This window comes from Myotis yumanensis, unplaced genomic scaffold, assembly GCF_028538775.1.
Source record: "Myotis yumanensis isolate MYYU_CA2020_CCGP unplaced genomic scaffold, mMyoYum1.0.hap1 SCAF_3, whole genome shotgun sequence".
Taxonomy (NCBI): Eukaryota; Metazoa; Chordata; class Mammalia; order Chiroptera; family Vespertilionidae; genus Myotis; species Myotis yumanensis.
Genome location: NW_027223754.1, coordinates 173,336,207 through 173,357,797, shown reverse-complemented (window position 1 = coordinate 173,357,797; position 21,591 = coordinate 173,336,207). Strand labels below are relative to the sequence as shown.

At 40.2% G+C, this 21,591-nt stretch overlaps 1 protein-coding gene across 14 annotated transcripts in view; it reads right to left on the bottom strand.

Moving 5' to 3' along the window:
• The window catches only part of KIF21A (kinesin family member 21A), a 143,528-nt gene extending 123,910 nt beyond the window's left edge, over positions 1 to 19,618 (bottom strand). For 10 of the 14 annotated variants that reach the window (XM_070410438.1, XM_070410441.1, XM_070410442.1 and 7 more), the window contains exon 1: positions 19,379 to 19,586. In XM_070410438.1, the coding sequence (XP_070266539.1) occupies positions 19,379 to 19,422 (44 nt within the window). In that variant the 5' untranslated portion in view covers positions 19,423 to 19,586. Of the gene's footprint in view, positions 1 to 19,378 lie in introns of all 14 variants that reach the window. The other 4 variants (XM_070410432.1, XM_070410433.1, XM_070410434.1 and 1 more) reach the window with 2 other exon arrangements.
• Between the last annotated feature and the right edge of the window lie 1,973 nt (positions 19,619 to 21,591).

Below are 21,591 nucleotides of genomic sequence, written 5' to 3'. Positions count from 1 at the left end.
CAAAATTCTCTGTATCTTGTTAAAACAGAAGTCTCCTTGCTTATACTTAAGGCTACTTCCCTCCACTTTCTCTCTTCACTTACCCCTAGTCTCCTTCTCAAGGTTCAGTCCTACAACTATCTCCTCTTTATCACCATCAATTTCTCCCTGTCCTGGATCATTCCAGTCAGGCATAAGTATTGCTCATGATCGTCCATTAAAACAATCTTCCCTTGTTCTTCTTCATCTCATTTCTCTGCTCCTCTTCACAGCAAAATCTTCTAAAAGCATTATTGATTTCACTGTCTCCACTTTCTCATCTCACAGTCTTTCCTTAATCCACACCAAATGACCACTCCACTGAAACAGCTCAAATCTGAGTCACCAATACACTCTCACCAAAGCAAATGGTCAATTTTTGTTCACATCTCACTTGACTTCCCAGCAACATTTAAAACAGTTGACCAGCTTCTAAGACAACATAATCCCCCTGATTTTTTCTAACTTCACTGAATACTTTTGTCCAGTCTCATTGGGTGAATCTTTTCTTTTATTGGCCTCTAAATTTTAGTGTCCTAGGGCTTTCTCTGCAGAAGTCTTTTTTAAATGTTTTCCTTCATGGGTGACCTCATACAGTCCCATTCTTCAACCACATAAATGTTGTTGCCTCTCAAAAGTTTATCTTCAGCCCAGATATATCCCCTGTGATCCAAACTCATATATACAATAGCCAACTTGACATCTTTAGTAGGATGCCCAAAAAGTATAGCAATCACAACAAAAAGTAGAACTATACATCCCCTTTCCCAAAAAAATCAAGTTCTTCTCAATGCTTAAAACTGAGTATCTACTTGATTCCTCTCTTGTCATCACATGCCTTATCAGCAAGTCCTAACAGCTCTATCTCCAAAACCTTCTGTTCACCATCTGTACTGTTATTGTTTAGTCCCAGACTCCTCCATCTCTTTTCTGGAACACAATAATAGAATTCTCAGTGGCCTCCCACCTCTGTTTTGAACTCTTATAACACAGTTCATCTTCTGTATAGCAAGCAACCAGTTATCATTTTAAGATGTAAATCAGATCATGTCATACCCGCACTTAAAGCTCCCTAAAAGCCTTCCCACTGAAATGAAAGTCAAAAATTTCGATTTTAGACTAAAAGGCCCTAAATGATCTGGCTCCTGCCTACCTTTGTTTTTACCTCCATCCTCCCTTTTATTTGCTATACTTGGCTGTACTGCTCTTCATACCATTCCACTAACAGGCTAGCTTATTTTCATGGCTTTTGCACTTGCTTTTGTTTAGAATGCCCTCCTCTGAGATCTTCTCATGGTTCAGGTCTCAACTGAAATGTCTCCTCCCAGCCAGAACCAATTACTCTCAAGCATATTGTTACATCTTCTCCATAGTACTTATCAACACCTAAAATTATTATTTTATGTTTACGCTCTCTATACTTACCCAATGTTAGCTCTTTGAAAGTGAAAAATCTTATCTTGTTCATATCTATATCCTCCAGACCCAGAACACCCTTCCTGCAACGTCAATAGTCATCCAATATTTTTTGACAGGTTGATTAAAGTCTCCATAAGAATAATCAGGAGTATACTATATTTTCTCCTCTGGTGTGGAGAACCAGATCTGACATGCTTACTGATATATTGATCACTTCACAGAGAAGGACAAAGAAGAAATAAAAGTCTACCTGTGCTCTTAAATAATTAAAAATTAATTGAGGAGGAAGACAAAAAATAACATAAACCCAAGACACTAAAGACAACTATTTACAAAGCATTGCCATATACTCTAAATTATACTTACACATGTGAACATGATAGAATTAATCAGGAAAGGCACTGTTAGGAGAGAATAATCTATGAAGTACCTATTACAATACTTTTTAGAGGTGAGGAAATTGAGGCTTAGCCACCTTAAACAATTCACCCAAGGTTAAAAACTAGAAGTCAGGTTTAAACAACTCTCTTGATGTCAAAGCCCATTTTCCTCTTAGGAAATCATTTCTGCCATTTCTTTATAACCAAACCTGGCTACTTTGAAAGGTCTATCTGTCAAAAGTTTGGATAATCACAAACGAAGCTGTCAAGGACATCTAGAAGCTCATAAACTCTACCAATATCACATGTTCAAAGTGCCTAGGGGCTTTTGGGGCTTGAAAGATAGAACAGATCATTAGTCTCCTGAGAAAAAACACAGCATATTACCCACAGGACCTTGGGATTGATGAAGTAGATATAAGAAATAGATATGCAGTTAACAAAAGGATTTTAAATTTTATTCAAACTATTCTTAGAAATGGAATATTTTAGAGAACTTTCCATGGAAGCTTCCTGACTCACTCAGATCCAAGCTGGCCATCCTGAAGGAATGTTATTAATGATGTCGGAAAAGAATATGTCTTTAATTGTGCTCACATATGTATATATGTGTATATACTCATGTCCTTATATGAGTGAATGAGCAGTTGTCAATAAATCTTTGCAAATAACATCTGATGAAAATAGAATGAAATTTATGGACAGGGATTGTTCTTTCATAGAATGAGCATGAAAATCAGGAGAGGATGAGAACAGAGGAAAAGAATAAAAGCAAATAAACCAATAGAGCTATGTTATAGATGAGGAGATTGGAAAGATTCGCTGTCATGAGACAAATCATTAAGAACAGTTTACATTACTATTTTGGAAAATAAGGAGTCATTATTCTTTCTTTAAAAGTGGGCTAATATGATTATAATGGCTATAGTGATAGACTAGTCCAATAATATGTACATATGTGTTCATGTTACATTTATGGCATATTTCATGGGACAGCTATCAGGTCCTACAAGGACATTGAACAACTCTCCCAAATGGACTGAGTTCCTCAAGGGCAAGAGCCATATCTATTCATCTTGCATTTCCCAGTGCTGAGCAAAGTGTTTGGAGAGCACTTGGTTTTAGTGGGCCTCAATAACTAATACATGGAATTGAATTAAATTGAAATATATTAAATTGATCTGAGCCAAGATGAATTGCAATGGTCAGGGATAAGAGCTACTTATTGTCCTCACAAATTCATTTTTATTTTAACTCCATTTACATAAGAGACCAAAATATCTAAAAGTTACCTATTCAAGTAACTTTTGCTTTCTTTCCACACTTTGACAGCCCTTTACAAAAGGCTATAAAGTCCTCAGCAGAAGTGTAACCCACTTTCCATGTAGAAGGACTTGAGTCATAGAGTGGTGTCACGTTATTTTCCACAGGCTTACTTTTATACCATCGCCACCCCAAAGTGAGTCAGTGAAATAGAAGAGAGCTGCACTCAGAGTCCAAAAGCACTACTTTCACCACCAAAGTTCATTTTTTAAATATTCAATCATAAAAGAAAAAGTATGTAATGTGAAAATAAACATATTTGATAGTAAAAAAAAAAAGTACAAAGATGACTGGTTTTGAATCACGTGTTCCTGTTATTGTATTCGTTTTTCAAGTAAACAGATATTGAAAAAAGTATCTGGTTCTCATCAAAATATACAGAAAACAACGCAGATATATAAGCATCTGTTTTTTAGGTACGAGGAGAGGGAATCTGATGATTGATTTTGAAGGATAGTCATAGTTATATTACTTTATTTCTACCACGGTGTTTATTCGTTTAATAGCTAATATGGGAGCATTCTTCTGCTTGTAATAGACAAGCCCTACTTACGCAAGTAGTACTGTGTTAGGCATCTTGAACAGTCCACTTAATTTTCTATCACATATTTTCTAAGTTGAGCTGTCTTCATGGTGTTTCATTTCACTGTAAACCAATTTGTGAAGGACACAAAAAGTATTTATTTCGCCAGTTCTATCAAGTTTGTTTTCTAAACAGGCTTAAAAAGTTAATTTGTTTTCAGAATAATTTCAGTTTCAGACTTTATTGATGCCATATCACTCAGAAACTTGTTTTTCAATGCAAGTAAAACTAGTCATCTAGTCAAAGATTTCAGCAGCTACTATTGTATAAACAAGGAAGACCTAATTACTGAGTACGGTCTTATGAAAAAAAAGTCACAAATTTGTTTTTTATTTAATCATGGTAATCAATTTTAAAAATATGCAAAATGACACAAACTACAAAAAGAAGGACAAAATTAATCAGATGACTTTTCTAAGTTAGCGAAAAACTCAACTCTATCAAATCTTTTAATTTCTTCATGTTGATCATGAAAATTGTGTGTGAGTGTGAGTGTGTGTGTGTGTTTCAGATCATTTCTGTAGTCTTGGTTAAAAACTCTGTTGGTATAAGTAGAAGTGTGCCCAGGTTAATGATACACCAAGCAATATATTTAAGAGGTTTAAGGATTAACATGTCAGTCAGCTCACCCTGCTAGGTAAGCAGTTGCAAATCAATAAGTTTTCCCATGCCCTTAAAGATACACAGGAAGGAATGTAATAACATTAGTATACATACCAACAGAGGACAAAGATTTAAAAAATGTTATTCAACATGGACAAGAAAGTATTATTTTCTCAATCTTGACTTTCACAACTTGTATTTATATGGACAAACCAAGACATCCATTTTATCATATAAATACAATACTGATAACTTTGGTAATATCATGGTCATATATTACCCAATATGAAACGCACTATTCTCATTCTTCTTTTCAATTTTATTGAGATATAATTGACAAATAAAATTATGTGATATTTAAAGTGTACATTGTAATTTCTTATAATATACATTGTGAAAGGATTCCCCTCTCCAACTTAACAAATCCTTCACCTCACATATTTTTCTTTTTTTTTTCTTTAATGAGAACATTTAATTCCTACTCTCAGCAAATTTCAATTACACAATACTGTGTTATTAACTATATATGGTCACTATATTATTCATTAGATCCTCAAACTATGTTCCTGTTATACCTGAAAGTTTATACCCTTTTATCAATCTCTTCCTACTTCTCCCATCCACCATCTACCCTCTTCTTCATCATTAGAGACATAAATAATAAATTGTAAAAAGGGGCTTCAAGGGAAGACTTGAGAGAATCCTTGTTTAAAAATAAATGTTTACAAGTTAATGACTACAACTAACATTTATTGAGAACTGCTATATGTTAAGCATTATGTTGAGTGCTTTATAAATATACCAATTAATTCTCATGACAATCCTATGAGATTAGTTCTCTTAATCTTAACCTCATAGACAAAACCAAGATGAAGGTGAAATTTTATTTAAAAAAAAAAAAAAAAAACTCACCAAAGAAATTATCCCTACCTTGACGTGATTAGGAAAAAAAAGTATGGTTAGTCACTGCAAGTCTTACCTAGAAGAGGGAAAATACAAATTTTAAAAAGATAGAGATAAATGGAGAGGGAAAAGGGGGCAATAGGTAGAAGGGAAGGTAGAGAGAGGGAAAACTAAAAAAGATAAAAGAATCTAACATTTCTCAAACACTTCTAAATGCAAGGTATTTACAACATTCATATAATCTTAACAATCCTATAAAATAGGTATTAACTCCATTTACAGATAAGAAAACTAAGATCCATAAAGTTTAAGAAACTGTCCTAAAATTTTGAACTCAAATCTATGGGACCCTAAAGTCCATGCTTTAAAATATATAGATTTCAGAGAGAAAGGGAGAGGGAGAGATAGGAACATCAATGATGAGTCATCGATGGGCTGCCTCCTACTAGGGATCAAGCCCGAAACCCAGGCTTGTGCTCTGACTGGAAATTGAACCTCCAAGTTCATGATCTCCTGGTTCATGACCTCCTGGTTCATAGGTCAACACTCAACCACTGAGCCATACTGACTGGGCTATTTACATTAATATATTTTATACCATACTGTCCAGATTCATCTACTCCTTTTTTTGTGCGTGTGCACCCGTATACACATGTATTTCATGTTAATCCCATATGTAAATCACAGTGTCTTGATCTCAGGTAAAATCTTTCTCAAAACATAGTGGGGTCTCCAAGCTGGCATGGGTTAAGGGAGAAAGCTGGACTGAAAACTAGTCTGGCCAGAGGCCTGGATGATGTGGAAGTGAAGGGAGGTCCAGAGTAATCCAGATTTGGTCAGTGCTAACACATGTGTACAAGTGGATTCATTCTGATGGCAGCTTCCAGTTCTTTTTATTTTTTTATTGATTTCATAGAGGGAGGGAGAAATAGAAACATCAGTGATAAGGGTTCGAGAATCATTGATCGACTGCCTCCTACACACCCCGCACTAGGGATGGAGCCCACAGCCTAGGCATGTGCCCTGACCAAGAACTGAATCATTGCAGGGAGGGGCTGTGGGCCAGTCGGGGTGGTGGGGCCCATTGTGGGTGTAGCCAGAGGCCAATCTCCCTCGGCCCCTTCCCCTGGTCAGCCCCTCCCCCTGTTGAGGTGGGGGGGGGGGGATTGGGAGCAGGCCACACCCACTATTGGGTCACAGCTCAATGCCCAACCACTGAACCACACCAGCCGGGCAGCTTCCAGTTCTGAGTGGCCCACATGAGTTGAAGGAGATCCCAGTTGGAAAAATAAGGGGATAAGTTTCCTCCTCCACAGAAAACGGACTTCCAATAATTTCATTTAAGCAAGTGGATTTGTATTCAAGATGGTGGGGATATAAATCAGGAAACCAAGACAGAAGCCAAGTGATAGGAGGTGACAGGAAAAGCTGTGATCCTAAAAGCATATGCATGTAAGTTTGAAGCAGCAAAACAAATTTCAGACTAATGGGCTGGCAAGGCAAACAACAGTGCTCTGATTTACTAGTGACTTTATTTAGGACTGACCCAGGAACTCAGAGGTATGAAGCAGACAAAAATCTTCTATATATAAAAAAAGCCAGTGACCAGAATGCCATAACAACCAGAATGATCCGTCGCTATGACACCCACTGCAGCCAGTGAACCGGCCCAATTGTGGGTGTGGCCTGCTCCCAATTGCACCCCCCCCCATATCAACAGGGGGAGGGGCTGGCCAGGGGAAGGGGCAGAGAGAGGTTGGCCTCCGGCTACACCCACAATGGGCCTCCACCACCCCGATTGGCCCACAGCCCCTCCCTGCAGCTGGCCCCACCTTTGATGACCCCCTCTACTCAAATAGGGGGCGGGGCCAGCTGGCCAACCACCTGCAGCTCTTCCCCCCAGCCAGCTCTGCCCCCTATACCCCCCCACACACACCAGTTGGGGGTGGGGCTGGCTGGCAAACCTCCCACGCCCCCGCCAGCCCCATTTGGGGGCAAGGCCAGCTGGCTCACTACCCACAGCCCCTCCCCACAGCCAGCCCCGCCCACAATCAGCCCCCCTACCCCAATCAGGGGTGGGGCCCACCAGCCAATCGCCCGCAGCCCTTTCCCCCAGCTGGCCTGGCCCTGATCTGCCAATTGGGGTCTGGCTGGCTGGACCCCACCCGTGCACAAATTCGTGCACTGGGCCTCTAGAATGATAACAAAATGAAAGCAGCAACTATTCTTCTTTCTTATTTTTTAATTGAATCGATTGGGGTGATGTTGGTTAATGAAATTATATAGGTTTCAGGTATACAATTCTATAATACATCATTTATATATTGTATTTTGAGTTTACCACCCCAAGTCAAGTCTCCTTCCATCACCATCTGTTCCCCCTATGCCCTCTTTACCTCCTCCTACCCCTCAGTAGCAACTATTCTTTTTTTTTTTTAATGTGTTTTTATTGATCTTTTACAGAGAGAGGAAGGGAGAGGGAGAGAAGATAGAAACATCAATGATAGAGAAACATAGGTCCACTGCCTCCTGCACACCCCCTACTGGAGATGGAGCCCACAACCCAGGCATATGCCCTGATCAGGAATCAAACCTCTTGGTGCATGGAATGATGCTTAATCCACTGAGCCACACTGGCTGGACACAACTATGCCTTATAAAACATTTACTAATGCTAGTACTATGATAAGGGTTTATGTACATTATCTTACTTAATTTCACAACAAACATCTGAGGTAGGTATCTTTTTCTCTAGTTGAGCCCCCTGAAAACTTTGAGTATAAAAGTATTTTCATGCATAATGATCTAATAAAGGGAATGAGAATTCTAGAACATGGTTGGAGATGTTTACACCAGTGTTGACTGATTTGTACTGATTCATCCTTACTAATATCCAGTTGCTGCTTCAAACAACAGTATGTGTTGTGATTGCAAAGGTTACATTAAAACAGCAGCAAAGCTACCAAGTGCATCCAGGGATCAAACTCATAATCTTGGCTTTATTATTAAGCATCACACTGAAATCACTGGACTTAAAAATCACCAATACCCACAGCACTCAATACCACGTAATCTCTTTGCATAGAATAAGGTGGAATCCTAACATTGAAATATATAAAATGAGACCACACAATTGATGTCAAAACATGCTCAAATTTAAATTTGTGAAATCATCAAGTCTGGGTTACTCTATGTTGAGAACTGCAGTCATAGAACACTTGAACAAGAGAAATGAAAAGTTATGTCGAGTGATACCACGTTAATACAAAATTCAGAATCAAAGATAACTAAAGAAACCCTATACTCAAAAACAAGAACCAAACCTACTACAAGGGTAATGCAAGGTCCAGTTACACTTATGAAACAAAACAGATAAGAACATAGTCAAGGACAGAGAGAACGTGTTGTCAATTTAAGGCCAAGTTGGCCAACTAAAATTCAAAAACATCACATTGTATTGCCTAAATGGAGACCTGAAAATGTCACAGATGTCACATTTGGATTAAGGAACCTTAAAGGGGAGGTCAAATAATGAGGAATGAAATCTGTACTCTCATGTTTAATCAATCAGCAGTTGACAACTTCCATTTTAGGACAGAACAGATGCAGACTGGGTGGCCAATAGGCCGCTCAAACAAAAATATTTTGTGTTGAACTGAGGAGAACACAAATAAATGCCTTAGAAATGCACTGATTTTCTTTTTTAAAAAATAGATTTTATTGATTTTTTATAGAGAAGAAGGGAGAGGGATAGAGAGTTAGAAACATCGATGAGAGAGAAACATTGATCAGCTGCCTCCTGCACACTCCCTACTGGGGATGTGCCCACAACCAAGGTACATGCCCTTGACCAGAATCGAACCTGGGACGCTTGAGTCCTCAGGCTGACACTCTATCCACTGAGCCAAACCGGTTAGGGCAGAAATGCACTGATTTTCAAGGGACATGGCATGGTTATGAACCTGTGTTTGGTTTACCATCAGTAGCTTAAGACTAATGTGCTGAGCAAATGTGTGTATTCTCTTAACACATTATATCTTGCTACATATATAGCTTAATGTTATGGTACTGAAGATGCTGAAACATTTAATCATATGTTCTGGTGAATGGTACGCTCCTCCCCCTTCTGATCAATACACACCACATCATAATGAATAACTACGCTTGACTCTTTCCCAAAGTTTCTTGTTCCAGCTTGCTGAAAGCAAAAAAGCTCTTATTTAGAGACTTCAATTCCAGGAAATAGTCATTTGTAGAGTCTGTGCTCATCAGTGGAAATGAAAACATTACCAAGAATCATAGGACACAGCACAACTCTTAGAAAAATGAAATTAATGTCCTTATTAGACAATAAAGGCTTGTCAATTAAATTCGTTTGATATATGGAATTTAATATATAGTGAATTGAATTATTCAAGTAAAGCAGATAATGTATATTTAACATGTTATTCAAAAATGCCCTTCTTTAACATAAAGACATCGAAAAGTTCATACACTATACTCTAAAGCAAGCATGTCAAACTCGCATCTGATGGGCTGCATGCAGCATGCGGCCCGCTGGCTACGAGTTTGATATGCTTGCTCTAAACTATAAATATCAGGCTATAAAAGTGTATCCAGATTATAACAATTTAAAAAAATGTAGATATGCATTAAAACAGATATATAGTAATTATATCAAGGTGATGAACTATGATATTTTTCTCATCTTTTCCTGGGTACTTTTACTAATCTGATTACATTATTTCAATAGTAGAAAATAAATCAAATAAAAATAAAATGAAATTAAAAGCTGATTTTGAAATCAGGCTTAAAAGATCTATTTCCTGCTTCTAAGTATCAATCTTTTTTTAAAATGCTTTCAGCTAAGTCTTCCCTTAGCGCCACCAATGAATACTACAGGCACATTGCCCCATTAGCTCCAGGTGCTAGAAAACAGTGTTTATAAAAAATGTAAATTTATTTTTCAATCCAATGTTACTATCATTTCTAGTATTTTTACTCAGTTTACTCCTTGCAGCTCTCTTTAATCTATAGCCTGGTTTAGTGTATTATTGCCACACTTGATGAGAGGAAGCAAGGAAAGCATTAGCAACATTTTCAAAAATCTGGTGCAAGCCAATTCAGAAGGAAAATTCACATTTTTATTAACCAATTTAATCACTTTCCTCTTACAACAGGTTAAGCCACTGGTGGGAAATATAACTCAATCTTATTGTTAATCTCACAAAGTATAAGGTAGTAACTTTACTGAACACTAAAAACCATAACAACTGAAAGTCTTTATGGAAAGAGAAAGGTAGGAATAAAAATAGTGGATTTTACTAAATTATAAATGAAGGAATTTGGTAAGATAGAGCAACAAGGCATGTGATTTACATATTGAAAAAAAAGCAGAGGAGACTAGAAAAGGTAAGGTTTTTTAAAAGTATTTATACACATTTTTATTTCATTCATAGTGATGCAAGTAATAGACACTCAAAAACAAAAAAAATACAAACAGCTACAAGCACTTTGCAAATTCAAGTTATGGGTTACATATTAGAGAATGACTAATCCAATTGCTAGAGTTTGGAATATAACCAACACGCCCGTTGCTGGTTATCTCAAACTCATCTCTAATAATATTACTGCCTATGTTTGTGTAAAAACTGTTTTTCCAAATGCTTTCACGTGGTTATTTCTTTTAATCCTTTCCAAAGTCCACTGAGGTTAAGTGGATAACTCCTACTCAAAGTTTATCATTGGTAAGAGTCCAGACCAAAAAAGTTTTTAACCATCCAATGTTCATTCAATCATGCACCTCCAATTGCTTTAATGCCTCCAACTTCTGTGATTCCAGGGCACAGTGGACATTCAACAATTATGTAATAAACAAAACAAAAAATTTGTCTAAAAAAAGTAAATAAAATGAGAATACAATTGAGGGTAGAAATGCCCTGTGCCTCACTAGTACACCATGTGATCAACATACCGCATCGCAATGAGTAACTACAGCTTGACCCTCTCCAAGGGTTCTTGCTCCTGCTTGCTGAAAGAAAAGTCTCTTCTTTAGAACTCCAAACTGACTGTGCAGCTGTGTCAAAGAATGTGAATATCTACTCTGAAAAAATATATAAGTTATCATATTTAGAGAGCTGATATTGTTGTGCCTAAGGAACAGACACAGCTTCCCAAAGTTGAGAATAATTTCAAAAACTAAAATGTTACTATACACTAAGAGATCCAAAGAGTAGCGAATAAACCTTGAGCTGCCCTTGGTTCAGCCCCTGGGCGCATGCTGCCCACCTCTCCACAACCAAGTGTGATTTTTTTTTTTCTTTCTTGCTCTTACTGAAGAAGCACATGGAGGACAGTTACACAAATTAAATGATCCTGGGATTAAATCCTGAATGAGCGCCATTCCAAACTAGATTTGTAGATATCAGCTTGTTTCGATTCAATAACCCCAACACCCTTCAAATATTCTATTGTAATAATGCTGTCAATACTGTTAGCATCTTCTACAATGAACAACAACCAAAAAAAAGCAATAAATGTTCTCTGAGTTTGGGGAACATTTTAAGCCAAACAGTGAAAATCACTACATTGTGTGTACCCCTCCCATTGGGATTTTAGAGAGAGCGGGAGAAGAATCATACAAAGAAGACCAATCACATCAAAAAGCAGAAATGTCCCTGCATGGGAGCAGTCTAGAAAGACTTTGTGAAGTGGTGAGATTTAGGATATTTTTTGGATGATGGGTCTCCATTATGGTCAAATTGTGTTGTATTCTTTATTTTCTTTTAAAATAAGGATGCGGCCCTAACCGGTTTGGCTCAGTGGATAGAGCATTGGCCTCTGGACTGAAGGGTCCCGGGTTAGAATTCCGATTAAGGGCATGTACCTCAGTTGCAGGCACATCCCCAGTAGGGAGTGGGCAGGAGGCAGCTGATCGATGTTTCTCTCTCATCGACGTTTCTACTCTCTATCCCTCTCCCTTCCTCTCTGCAAAAAAATCAATAAAATATATTTTTAAAATAAATAAAATAAGGATGGGAAGGGCTGATATATTATTTAGAAGTTTAGAACCACCTATTTAGTAAAGTTATACTCAAAAGGGGTCTTTTTAAACCACTCAGATTTCTACCTCCATCTCCAATTCCAGATCCCAATAAATACAACTCACCTCACCCCATTTGACCTCTACCTCAACCCCACCCTCCAGCCACCTCCTTTGTAGTAAGGCTGCCATTTTCGCTGCAATGTGGTATAATCCTCAAGTATGGGAGTAGAGGGAAAGTTGTAAGAATCAAGGTGAGGGGAGGAGGAGAGGCCACACACTCCAGGCCGAGCATTTACGAAATCCTGCTACTTGCCGGTACATATTTATCATTATTTCAAAATTAGACTGCTCCCACATTGTCCTTTTGTAGCTGCTGTTAGAGCATCCATGTGTTACATGCCAATGTTGAAAACTGTCTATATTATTTTTATTACTCAGTTTTGGCAATTTCTTCACATTTGAATATACCAGGAATATAAAGTTGGATATCTACTCCAGGGTCCTCCGCTCACTAGAATCACTGGGTCTAGTTTCTAGAAGCCAAAATAATGGGCACTGAGATGGGAGAACTCACCTAAATGTCAAATTAAACTTTTATAGGAAGGGCTGAAGGGATTAAAACTGCAGTTTTTTAAGTTTATTCTATTTCTAGGATGTCTGCCAGCAAAATCCACAGCACAAAGAAGACCTGAGCTGCTAGTTGTGGGTCCTCAAGCAATTCTCTCAACTTGTCTGGGCCGCTATTGCCTCAACTGTCTTTAAAAAAAAAAAAAAAGTTTCAACCAGCTGACCCCGTCAAGGTCCCCTTCAAGTTTTAAAATCAATGTTGTCAGTAATTACAGAAGTACTAAAAATTATGTTCTATATATAAAATGCCTAATAATTTCAAAAAACGAAGGACAAAGGAACCTCAAATATAATTCTTAAACATTCCGAAAGACTTCATAATAATTGTGAGATATCATGAAAATTGCCCCTTTGGCTTAGCTGTCATTTGCTTCAAATAAAGCCTGAGCCAGAGGAAAACTATTTTAACACTCTGAGAAGATTAAATAGTTAATCCACTGGGAAACCATGTTGAAACAAAGAATTCACAAATCCGATTCCCAGAGACAAGCATTGAAAATAGCAAACATTTGTTTTATTTTGCGTAAAATTATTCTAATGATATACTGCATACAAATACTTTCTATTATTTGGCATGCGTTTTCATTGTTGTGTTTTTTCTTCCTGTTCTAAAACTCAGATAAAGGTCATGTCTAATGTTGACAGAAAACAACCATTTATAAGTCAGAGTCTCACAGGTGAGTTGTAACTTGTCTTGGGGGAAAACATCCCTAATAATGAAAATTCCAAGTCCCCTTCTTTGAGGAGAAATTGATGTGAATTGGAAGATTGGGCAGATTATGGAATTAACTGCCAAGATAATTTCTGCTTTCATGGCTTCACTAAACTGGAATTTCTAGTGCATCATTCACTACCCCATAATTATGCATCAAAATATTAACCAATTAGCAGGAAAGATGTAAGAGCTCAAGGCGTAGTGATAATTAGACATGAAATCTGAACTTCTCCGGAGTTCAAAACAAACAGGTCTATCATACTCCATAAACTTAATACACCTGAAGAAAATGTATCAACTCATTTGGAAAATAAAATAATTTCATTGTTTTTCAGCTCACATCATCCGCTGGTTTTTACTCCTCTCTTTCCTTACTTCCTCATCCAAAAATAAATAAATACAAGTAGGGCATGTATGTTATATCAAGTGGGACATGATATAAATAAAATCCTAATGCATAAGCTTTGGAGTTCAATTTTTATGTGAAATATGTTTGGAAGCAGGACACCCTTTCATTCTTAACGCACTGTTCTTGAGAAATGTATGAACTAATATACGCTATTGAAAAAATAAGGGAGAAATAAAAACTAAACTGCAACAATTGTTGTTCATGTCTAGTTGGTGCTGCTGACTATATTTTGTTAGTTCCAACATAGTCTGTGCATTTGAAAAGCTTCATATTGCTAGGTCTAAGCTCCATCAGGCAGGCATCATGCTGTAATGTGTGTGTATCCTCAGTGGTAGGAAAGCATCCAACATCCAACACATAGTAGGCACTTTATAAATATTTGTTGCATTAAGGAAGGAATAAACAAATGACCAAACACCAGATAACCATCTATTTCTATAAAGTAAATATTTCTGAGAGCCTTGCTTATCTACCTCCATATTTTCTAAGAGTTAAATTGTTTCAGATAATTTTTCCCAGATGTATATTCGTGTGTCAGCTTGAAAGATCTTTATTACATTGAAATTAGTATGTGAAATGTCTCAAAAACATGTGAAAATATGTTTAGAAATACAGAAATAGATAACAGAAACCTGAGTTTGAGTGCCAGTTCTCGTACACAGTGGCTGAGAAATCTTGAAGAGGTCGCCAGTGTGCCTGAGACTCATTTTATTCATCTGTATAATATTTTATTCATCTGTCCAGCCTACCTCATAGTCTTTATGTAGATTAAATAAAATATAATACATTTATATTATAACCAGGATGAAACAAAGAGACCACAAAAGCCTAAGTGTTTCCTCTTCAATAACCAGAGCACCCAGACCAAACATATTGTTGGAAAAGTCAAGATTGAAATGGTAAAATAGTGCCTTCCTCTCAATAGGGAGGCACCATTTGTGTCAACAATATGACTAACAACAACAAAAATCACATATTTAATAGACTGAATATGGAAAGTTTGTACCACCCTGAATGCCATTACATGGCCACCTCAGCATGAGGAAAGAGAAGAGTTCAGGGAGTTCACTTTGCAAATCAGTGCCAGCGACAGGCCTAGTAACAAAGCTTTGACTGTCCAATGAGCCCTCAAGCCTGCTGAGCAATGCTTCTTCTTGAAAAGTGCTTCAGTAAGGTGGAACACAGTAAATTAGACAACATCCAAACTCACTGTCAAGGGTATGTACTGTTCTCTGCCAAAGCCAAGCAAAGAAATTTTAGCTCACAAGCACACAGGCCAACGACTTTCAACATTTTTCATCTCATGGCACATGTAGTGATTACTACAGTTCTGCAGCACAACAAAAAATATATGTTTTGCCAATCTGACAAAAAAAAAAAAAAAAACAGGTATAATTTTTATTCATTCACATTGGATGGCTTGTGTTGGCTGTTGTCATTTTTTAATTTGACAATCTGACGAAAAAGAGGTCAGTGCCCCTGACTAAATAGTCAGGAATTGCAGGTTTTAACAATTCTTGCGGCACACTAGTTGAAAATCACTGACATATTGTCTATTAACAATGATGTGAAAACATGATGGTTCTGTGTCTCCATTTTCATTCAGCTCTTGATATCTTTTGCAAGCTAAAGTTCTTGTAAAGGAAAAAAGTTTCAAATGTTATGTTAGCATTACAACAGGGAAAGGACAAGGACACGCCATCTCATGATGTCTTAGATTCAGAATCAGCTACCATATGGAGCCCATAGTTAGTAACTTTCTACACTAACTTTTCTCCACTGGGAGGAAAAAAATGTTGCTAATAAATCAAATCCTGTGTGTGTGTGTGTGTGTGTGTCCACTCTAAAAACAGGCACCTAATATTTTGGTATTTTCTTGATCTTAGTCTATGATAGGATGGCTTGAACAGTTTTATTCTATATTTATTCACCTTGTTTAAATTATAGGGCAGCACTATCCAATAGAAATATAATGTGAACAACACTACATTTGATTTTAAAATTTCTGGTAGCCACATTTTTAAAAAGGAAAATTAAAAAGATGAAATTAATTTTAACAATATTTTTAAAAATATATTTTATTGAGTTTGGAGAGAGGAAGGGAGAGGGACAGAAAGATAGAAACATCTATGAGAGAGAAACATCAATCAGCTGCCTCCTGCATGCCCCCTACTGGGGATCAAGCCCAAAATCCAGGCATGTGCTAATAATATTTTACTTAACTCCATATATTAAAACATTATCATTCTAATATGTAATCAATACAAAGATTATTGATATATTTACATTCTTTTCATACTTTTTCATAAGTCTTTGCAATCCAATGCATATATTACACTTACATACATGTCAATTAGCACACTAACTATTCATCAGAAATACTACATCAGTTTTTATATTTCATCAACTTGACAGTCAAAAAGTAGATCCACATACCAAGTTGTTCCAAGCATACATAAAATATTTCCAAAAACTAAATCAAGGACCAACTTTTAGAATCCTTTTGAATTTAGTTCCTCAGTAGCATTAATCATACTTCAAGGGCTCATCAGCAACATGAGGTGCAGCTGTCACCTGAATCCACATCTACCACAATGAAAAATACCTTGCAGAACACCTCGAATATACTCTGTCAAAAGGCATTTTCAGATATTGAATTTAAAATGTTCTCCCTAAATGAGAAACTTTCTGTTCAACTTCTGTTCCCCAAAGCTTTATATGACCCATGCGCTTATTTTGAGAAACCTAAAATAGAGTCACTCACTTGGGCATACTGGTAAGTCTCTACATCTAATAAAACACAAGAATCTCTAGGACATTTTTGTTTACTTACACAGGTAGAGTCACCTCTATTTATTACCTGTTATTACATTATACATTGAAGGGGGAAAGCAGGTTAAATGCCCTGCTGGTGTGTGTCTATTTGTTGATTTATTTACCCTGCTGGTGAAGCTTATCACAAACCGGAGGTAGGCTAGGAGGACACTGGAAAGATTAAAGACTTGGAGGAAATATTTTAGCCTTAAGTTCAGGTCCTCTCTTTCTGATCTCTATCTTTTCTAGCAGCATCTAGGTATGCATAACCTATCAGAGCCATTCATTTGTAGTTGAACTAGTACAGAACCAGGAAGAGGCAACTGACCTTATGCTAAGTAAAGCTTTGCTAAGCATGTCTTTGCCTCTCACCTCTGTAGGCTTAATGGTTAACCATTTGGGCCAGATAGAGTCAAGCTGTCTGGGTTGGAACTCTTGTTCTGCCACTTGCTCGCAGGTTACTTAATCTTTCTGCGTCTCATCTGTAAAATGGCTATAATAATAACAGGTCTGGACCTAAGTCAAAAATTATTATGAGGAATAAATGAGATTTCACAGGATATAAAACATCGGAACACACAGCACTGATCCTAGAACATGGAATGTGTCCAACAATTATTGCTATTTTTAGCTCAGAAGTCTGGATAATAGAGATGGGAATATATGCTGAGTAAATACTTGTTGTAAATAAAAATATATGGCCAAGAACTTTATTAATACCAAAGTGCTATATAAGCTATTTCGATTCTATGCAAAATAAGTTTAGAGAGTGGATCTATTCAATGTATTTAATGAAGGAAAAAAACCCACAAATCTTCACAATGTGGCTTACAAAATTGCTAATGTTTTATAAAGCCTTTACCAACAATCAGAACCACATTTATTCACTTGCAAAATGCTATTATGCATGTCAAAACCACATTAGGGTGACCCATGGCTCTGCTCACCTCCACTGCAAAGCAGCATCCGATTTAATAGGATGGCCAATACATGGCCCTATGATGGTTCTAGAGAATTCACAGATAAAAATCTTAAATCTGTAACAATGGCATCTCTCCCAGCCAAATTTTGTGTTTCCATTACTTATTTTATGCTCCTTCGTCATGTTGCTTGACCAGATCAGCTAACTAACAAAATTATCTTTCCCTGTCTTTTCCCTTTCCCTTCCTCTGCCAGGGTACCATCACTAGTAAGTATTAAAAGACCAAAAGAGACATAGTAGCAGTAAATACGAGAAACAAACTAATCCAACAATTGGATAAGTAGGTGTCGAATAACCACGAAGGCCAAATTCAAACTTCAAAAGCTTTATAACAGGTGATTCTAAGTCATAAAACTGTCACTTCCATGGGTGGTCATTTCCTGATCTAGTAAAGGGCATGTAAAAAGATCTTTAAAATTAATTTTAGTCTTTAAGTTGCTTAAAGATACAAAGTATATATAAAACTACCATTTCTATGCCTAACCAAGATTTGTCACTAAAATAACTTAGAAATTCGGACATGACAGGGTTTGCAAAATGGCTTTCCAGAAAGACCACAAGAGGGGAGGATTTTTAAAGTATAATTTCGCAGAAAACAGGTTATTTTTATGATCCTGAAAGTACCCATAAAGAGCAGTGGATTCACAGTAGCAGTCTATCCGAGCTGTGTAAGCAACGCACTTACTCCACCATGAATGCTTCATTAATATTTCAGGGATGATGTTGCAATTTTCCATGAGCAACTGTCAGGGCTCTGCTTCTTGACACGTATCAAAACGGTCTAAATTACATTCAACACTCGTGCGTCTGTCATTGACCAAAATGCAGTTCTGAGGCATCCAGTGTTTCCAAACTCGCACCCAGGCATGTCTAATGTCATTCTGCATCCACCCTGCCTAACCTTGGGATGTTTCACTCAGTCGCGCATGTTAAACCCTTCCACTTGCTGAAGGGTTTCCTTCCTTCTGCGGACCCACCCCCTTTCCCCCCCGCCCCCCCGGTGATTTTTATCTTAAAAATAGTTCCCATTCCAATGCCTTAGAGGCCAGATGTGTCTCCTACACGCACACGCTTGTGCCATTATCCACTTCGCAGTGATGCTTAAGGCGGCTCCCATTTGCAGAGACATCCCCAAGCTGCTGGTGGAAACGCTGTCAGTCTGATGCTTTGTCTCCTGCCTCAGGAGGCCAGGGTTGCATGGACACGTATGACAGACGCTCTCGAAATAAATTTTTAAAAAGCACCCAGCCCAGCAGAGAGGGTGCTCCTGCAGGCAAAGCCCCACGGGCCATCGATCGCCCCGGGCGGGGGCGGGACCCGGAGGAGTCAGAGCCCCCGGGGACCCGGCGCCGCGCAGCCGCCGGCCACCTGCAAACGCCGACGGCGCGGGGACCGCCGGGGTCTCCCCGCTAGCGTCCGGCCGTGCGTGCCAAGCCGGCGGGGACCCGCTGCCTCAGTTTCCCCCGCCGAAGCGCCCCTCAGGTCCCCGAAACCCCAGCAGGTCCCGGCCGCGCCCGCAGCCCGCAGCCCTCCCGCCGCCGCGGCGTCCGTCCTCACCTGACAGCCACCCGGACCGAGCTCTCGTCCGGGGCGCCCCACATGCTGGCGGCGGGCGACAGCCGGGCCCCGGGGCCTCGGCACCGCGGAGCGGAGGCGCTGCCCGAGGCGCGGCGCTGGGCGCTGGGCGCTGGGCGCAGGGGCTGGAGCGGCAGGGCGGCCGGCTCACCTCCGCCGCGCTCCAGCCATGTTGGCGACTGAATGGAAAAGTGGCGGCGGCGCTGGGGCGGGCGCGGAGGGGCGGTGATTCAGCGGCCGGGCGCCCGCCCCCTCCCCCGCTCACCCCCCGGGATCTGGGGCGGGGACACGGCGCGCTTGAATGGCGAGCGCGGCGGCGGCGGAGCCTGCAGGCCGCCCGCGGCCTCCAGACGGCGGTGTGCGCGCGCCCTGCCCCCCGCGCGGACGCGGCCTGCGGGGGCCCGGCGCCCTCCCGCCGCCCTCCCGCCGCCCGGGCGACCGGGGCTGGTGGCCCGCACGGCGTCAGCGGTGGCCGGCCCCTCGGTGCCCGCCCCCGGCGGCGGCGCGCCCGGCCCTCGGCTGGCACTGCCTGGCGCCGCTGGGCAGGAGGCGCGGGGGAGGGTGCCCGGCCGCCGCTGCCCGCGCCCCGGGGCCACCAGCCTGCGCGCCCTTCCAGGCTCTGCGGGGAGAACGCAGCAGCGGCGCTGGCTCCGTGTGGCCTGAGTCTTTGCTAAAAGCAAAGCTTGTTCACCAACGGAACGCGGGGAATCAGCCATCCGCGCGGCTGTTCGGCTTTGTTTCCACCCTTAGCCTTATTGTCCCCTCTCCGGCCTGGACTTTGACCCTCTTCCCCGCCCCCCCCCCCCCCCCCCACGGTGAATGCCCTGCCTCCCGGGAATCGGGTCACTCGGGCTAAACTGGCTCCCGCTTTGGCCACTGTCTCTGGGCAGCTGGTCTGTGCGGCAGCGCAGCGCCCATGTGCCAGCCGTGGTGGGATGTGGGAATGATGGGCTCCTGAGACTCTGTCTGCTTTTCTGTTCAATCACTTGCGCCCTGGTGAGTGAACTGCACCCTGGTACTGCCAAGTGTTCCCAGAACTGAATATCCACCGAGACCTGCTGCGTAGCAAATCCTTCCAAACTGACTTTCTTTCCCTCTGGCCTTCGAAAGCTCCTCCCAAACCCAGGGTTCTATCCACATTGACCCTTTGTGGTTCTGCTTTTGACTATTGTCTCCCACATGCCTTTGGATAGCTCTGGGGAAATGGCCCTGTATTCGTATCTTTTGTGGACTGCCCATACAGTTCTCTACATAAACATGCGGGGACACACAAAACAGTAGAACAGATTAGATGTCACCATCCAAACAAAGGCACTATGCCTGGTACCTACAATCGAAAATCGCACACCTAATATCCTACCCAGCAGAGATACGGCAGCATACTCGGGGACAAAGGAGAAGTGTTTTCTTAAGTGAACATCCAGGTGATGTATAATTATAGGTAGGTTTAAACTTACTCTGCCCCTTCACCTTGATACCCCTGGGTCTTAACGTATAACATAACTGGGAAGTAGAGAACGCAGTGATGGTGAGTATCCTTCTGCAGAACAAATAGGTAGCAAAGTTCTCCTCTGGCTGCCTTTCTGTATTTATCTGTCAACAAATCCCAGCCCGTGTCCTCCTGCCCTGGTATTCCCACAGCTGGGTGGATCTGGACTGGCCACCTTGCTTCTTGGAATGATAAAAACTGCAACAAGGGTAAGTAAAGCCGAGCAAATTTAGCAAGAAAATGAAAGAGAGATTTGTATAATTTAAGAACTTTCTTTTTTTTAAAAAAATCTCATTTCAAACAGCACTAGTACATAAATGTCTCAGTAGGAGCCCTTACGAACACAAATGCCACCAGGAGCCTGACAGGTAACTTTAGTGAGTGGAGCAGGAGGGTGAGGGCCAAAGTGGAACAGAAAACACAGGCCCCTCCCACAGGCGGCCACCCCCAGCTCTGACTGCTGGGGTGCAGGCCCAGGGCTGCCAAGCTTCTGTTTGCTTGCATGTTTGTTACTTCTCGGGAGATAGAGAAAAACCAGACCTTTATGTGAAAAGTCCTTCGATTTTTTTTAATAAACATCAATAACTAATTCAGCACCATATTTATATACCATGCAAACCAATCAAAATCTGTCTGAGGCCCACTTCAGTCCCAAGCCATCAGGCTGGAACTTCTGACCAAAACATTGGCACCAGTACAGCTGTAT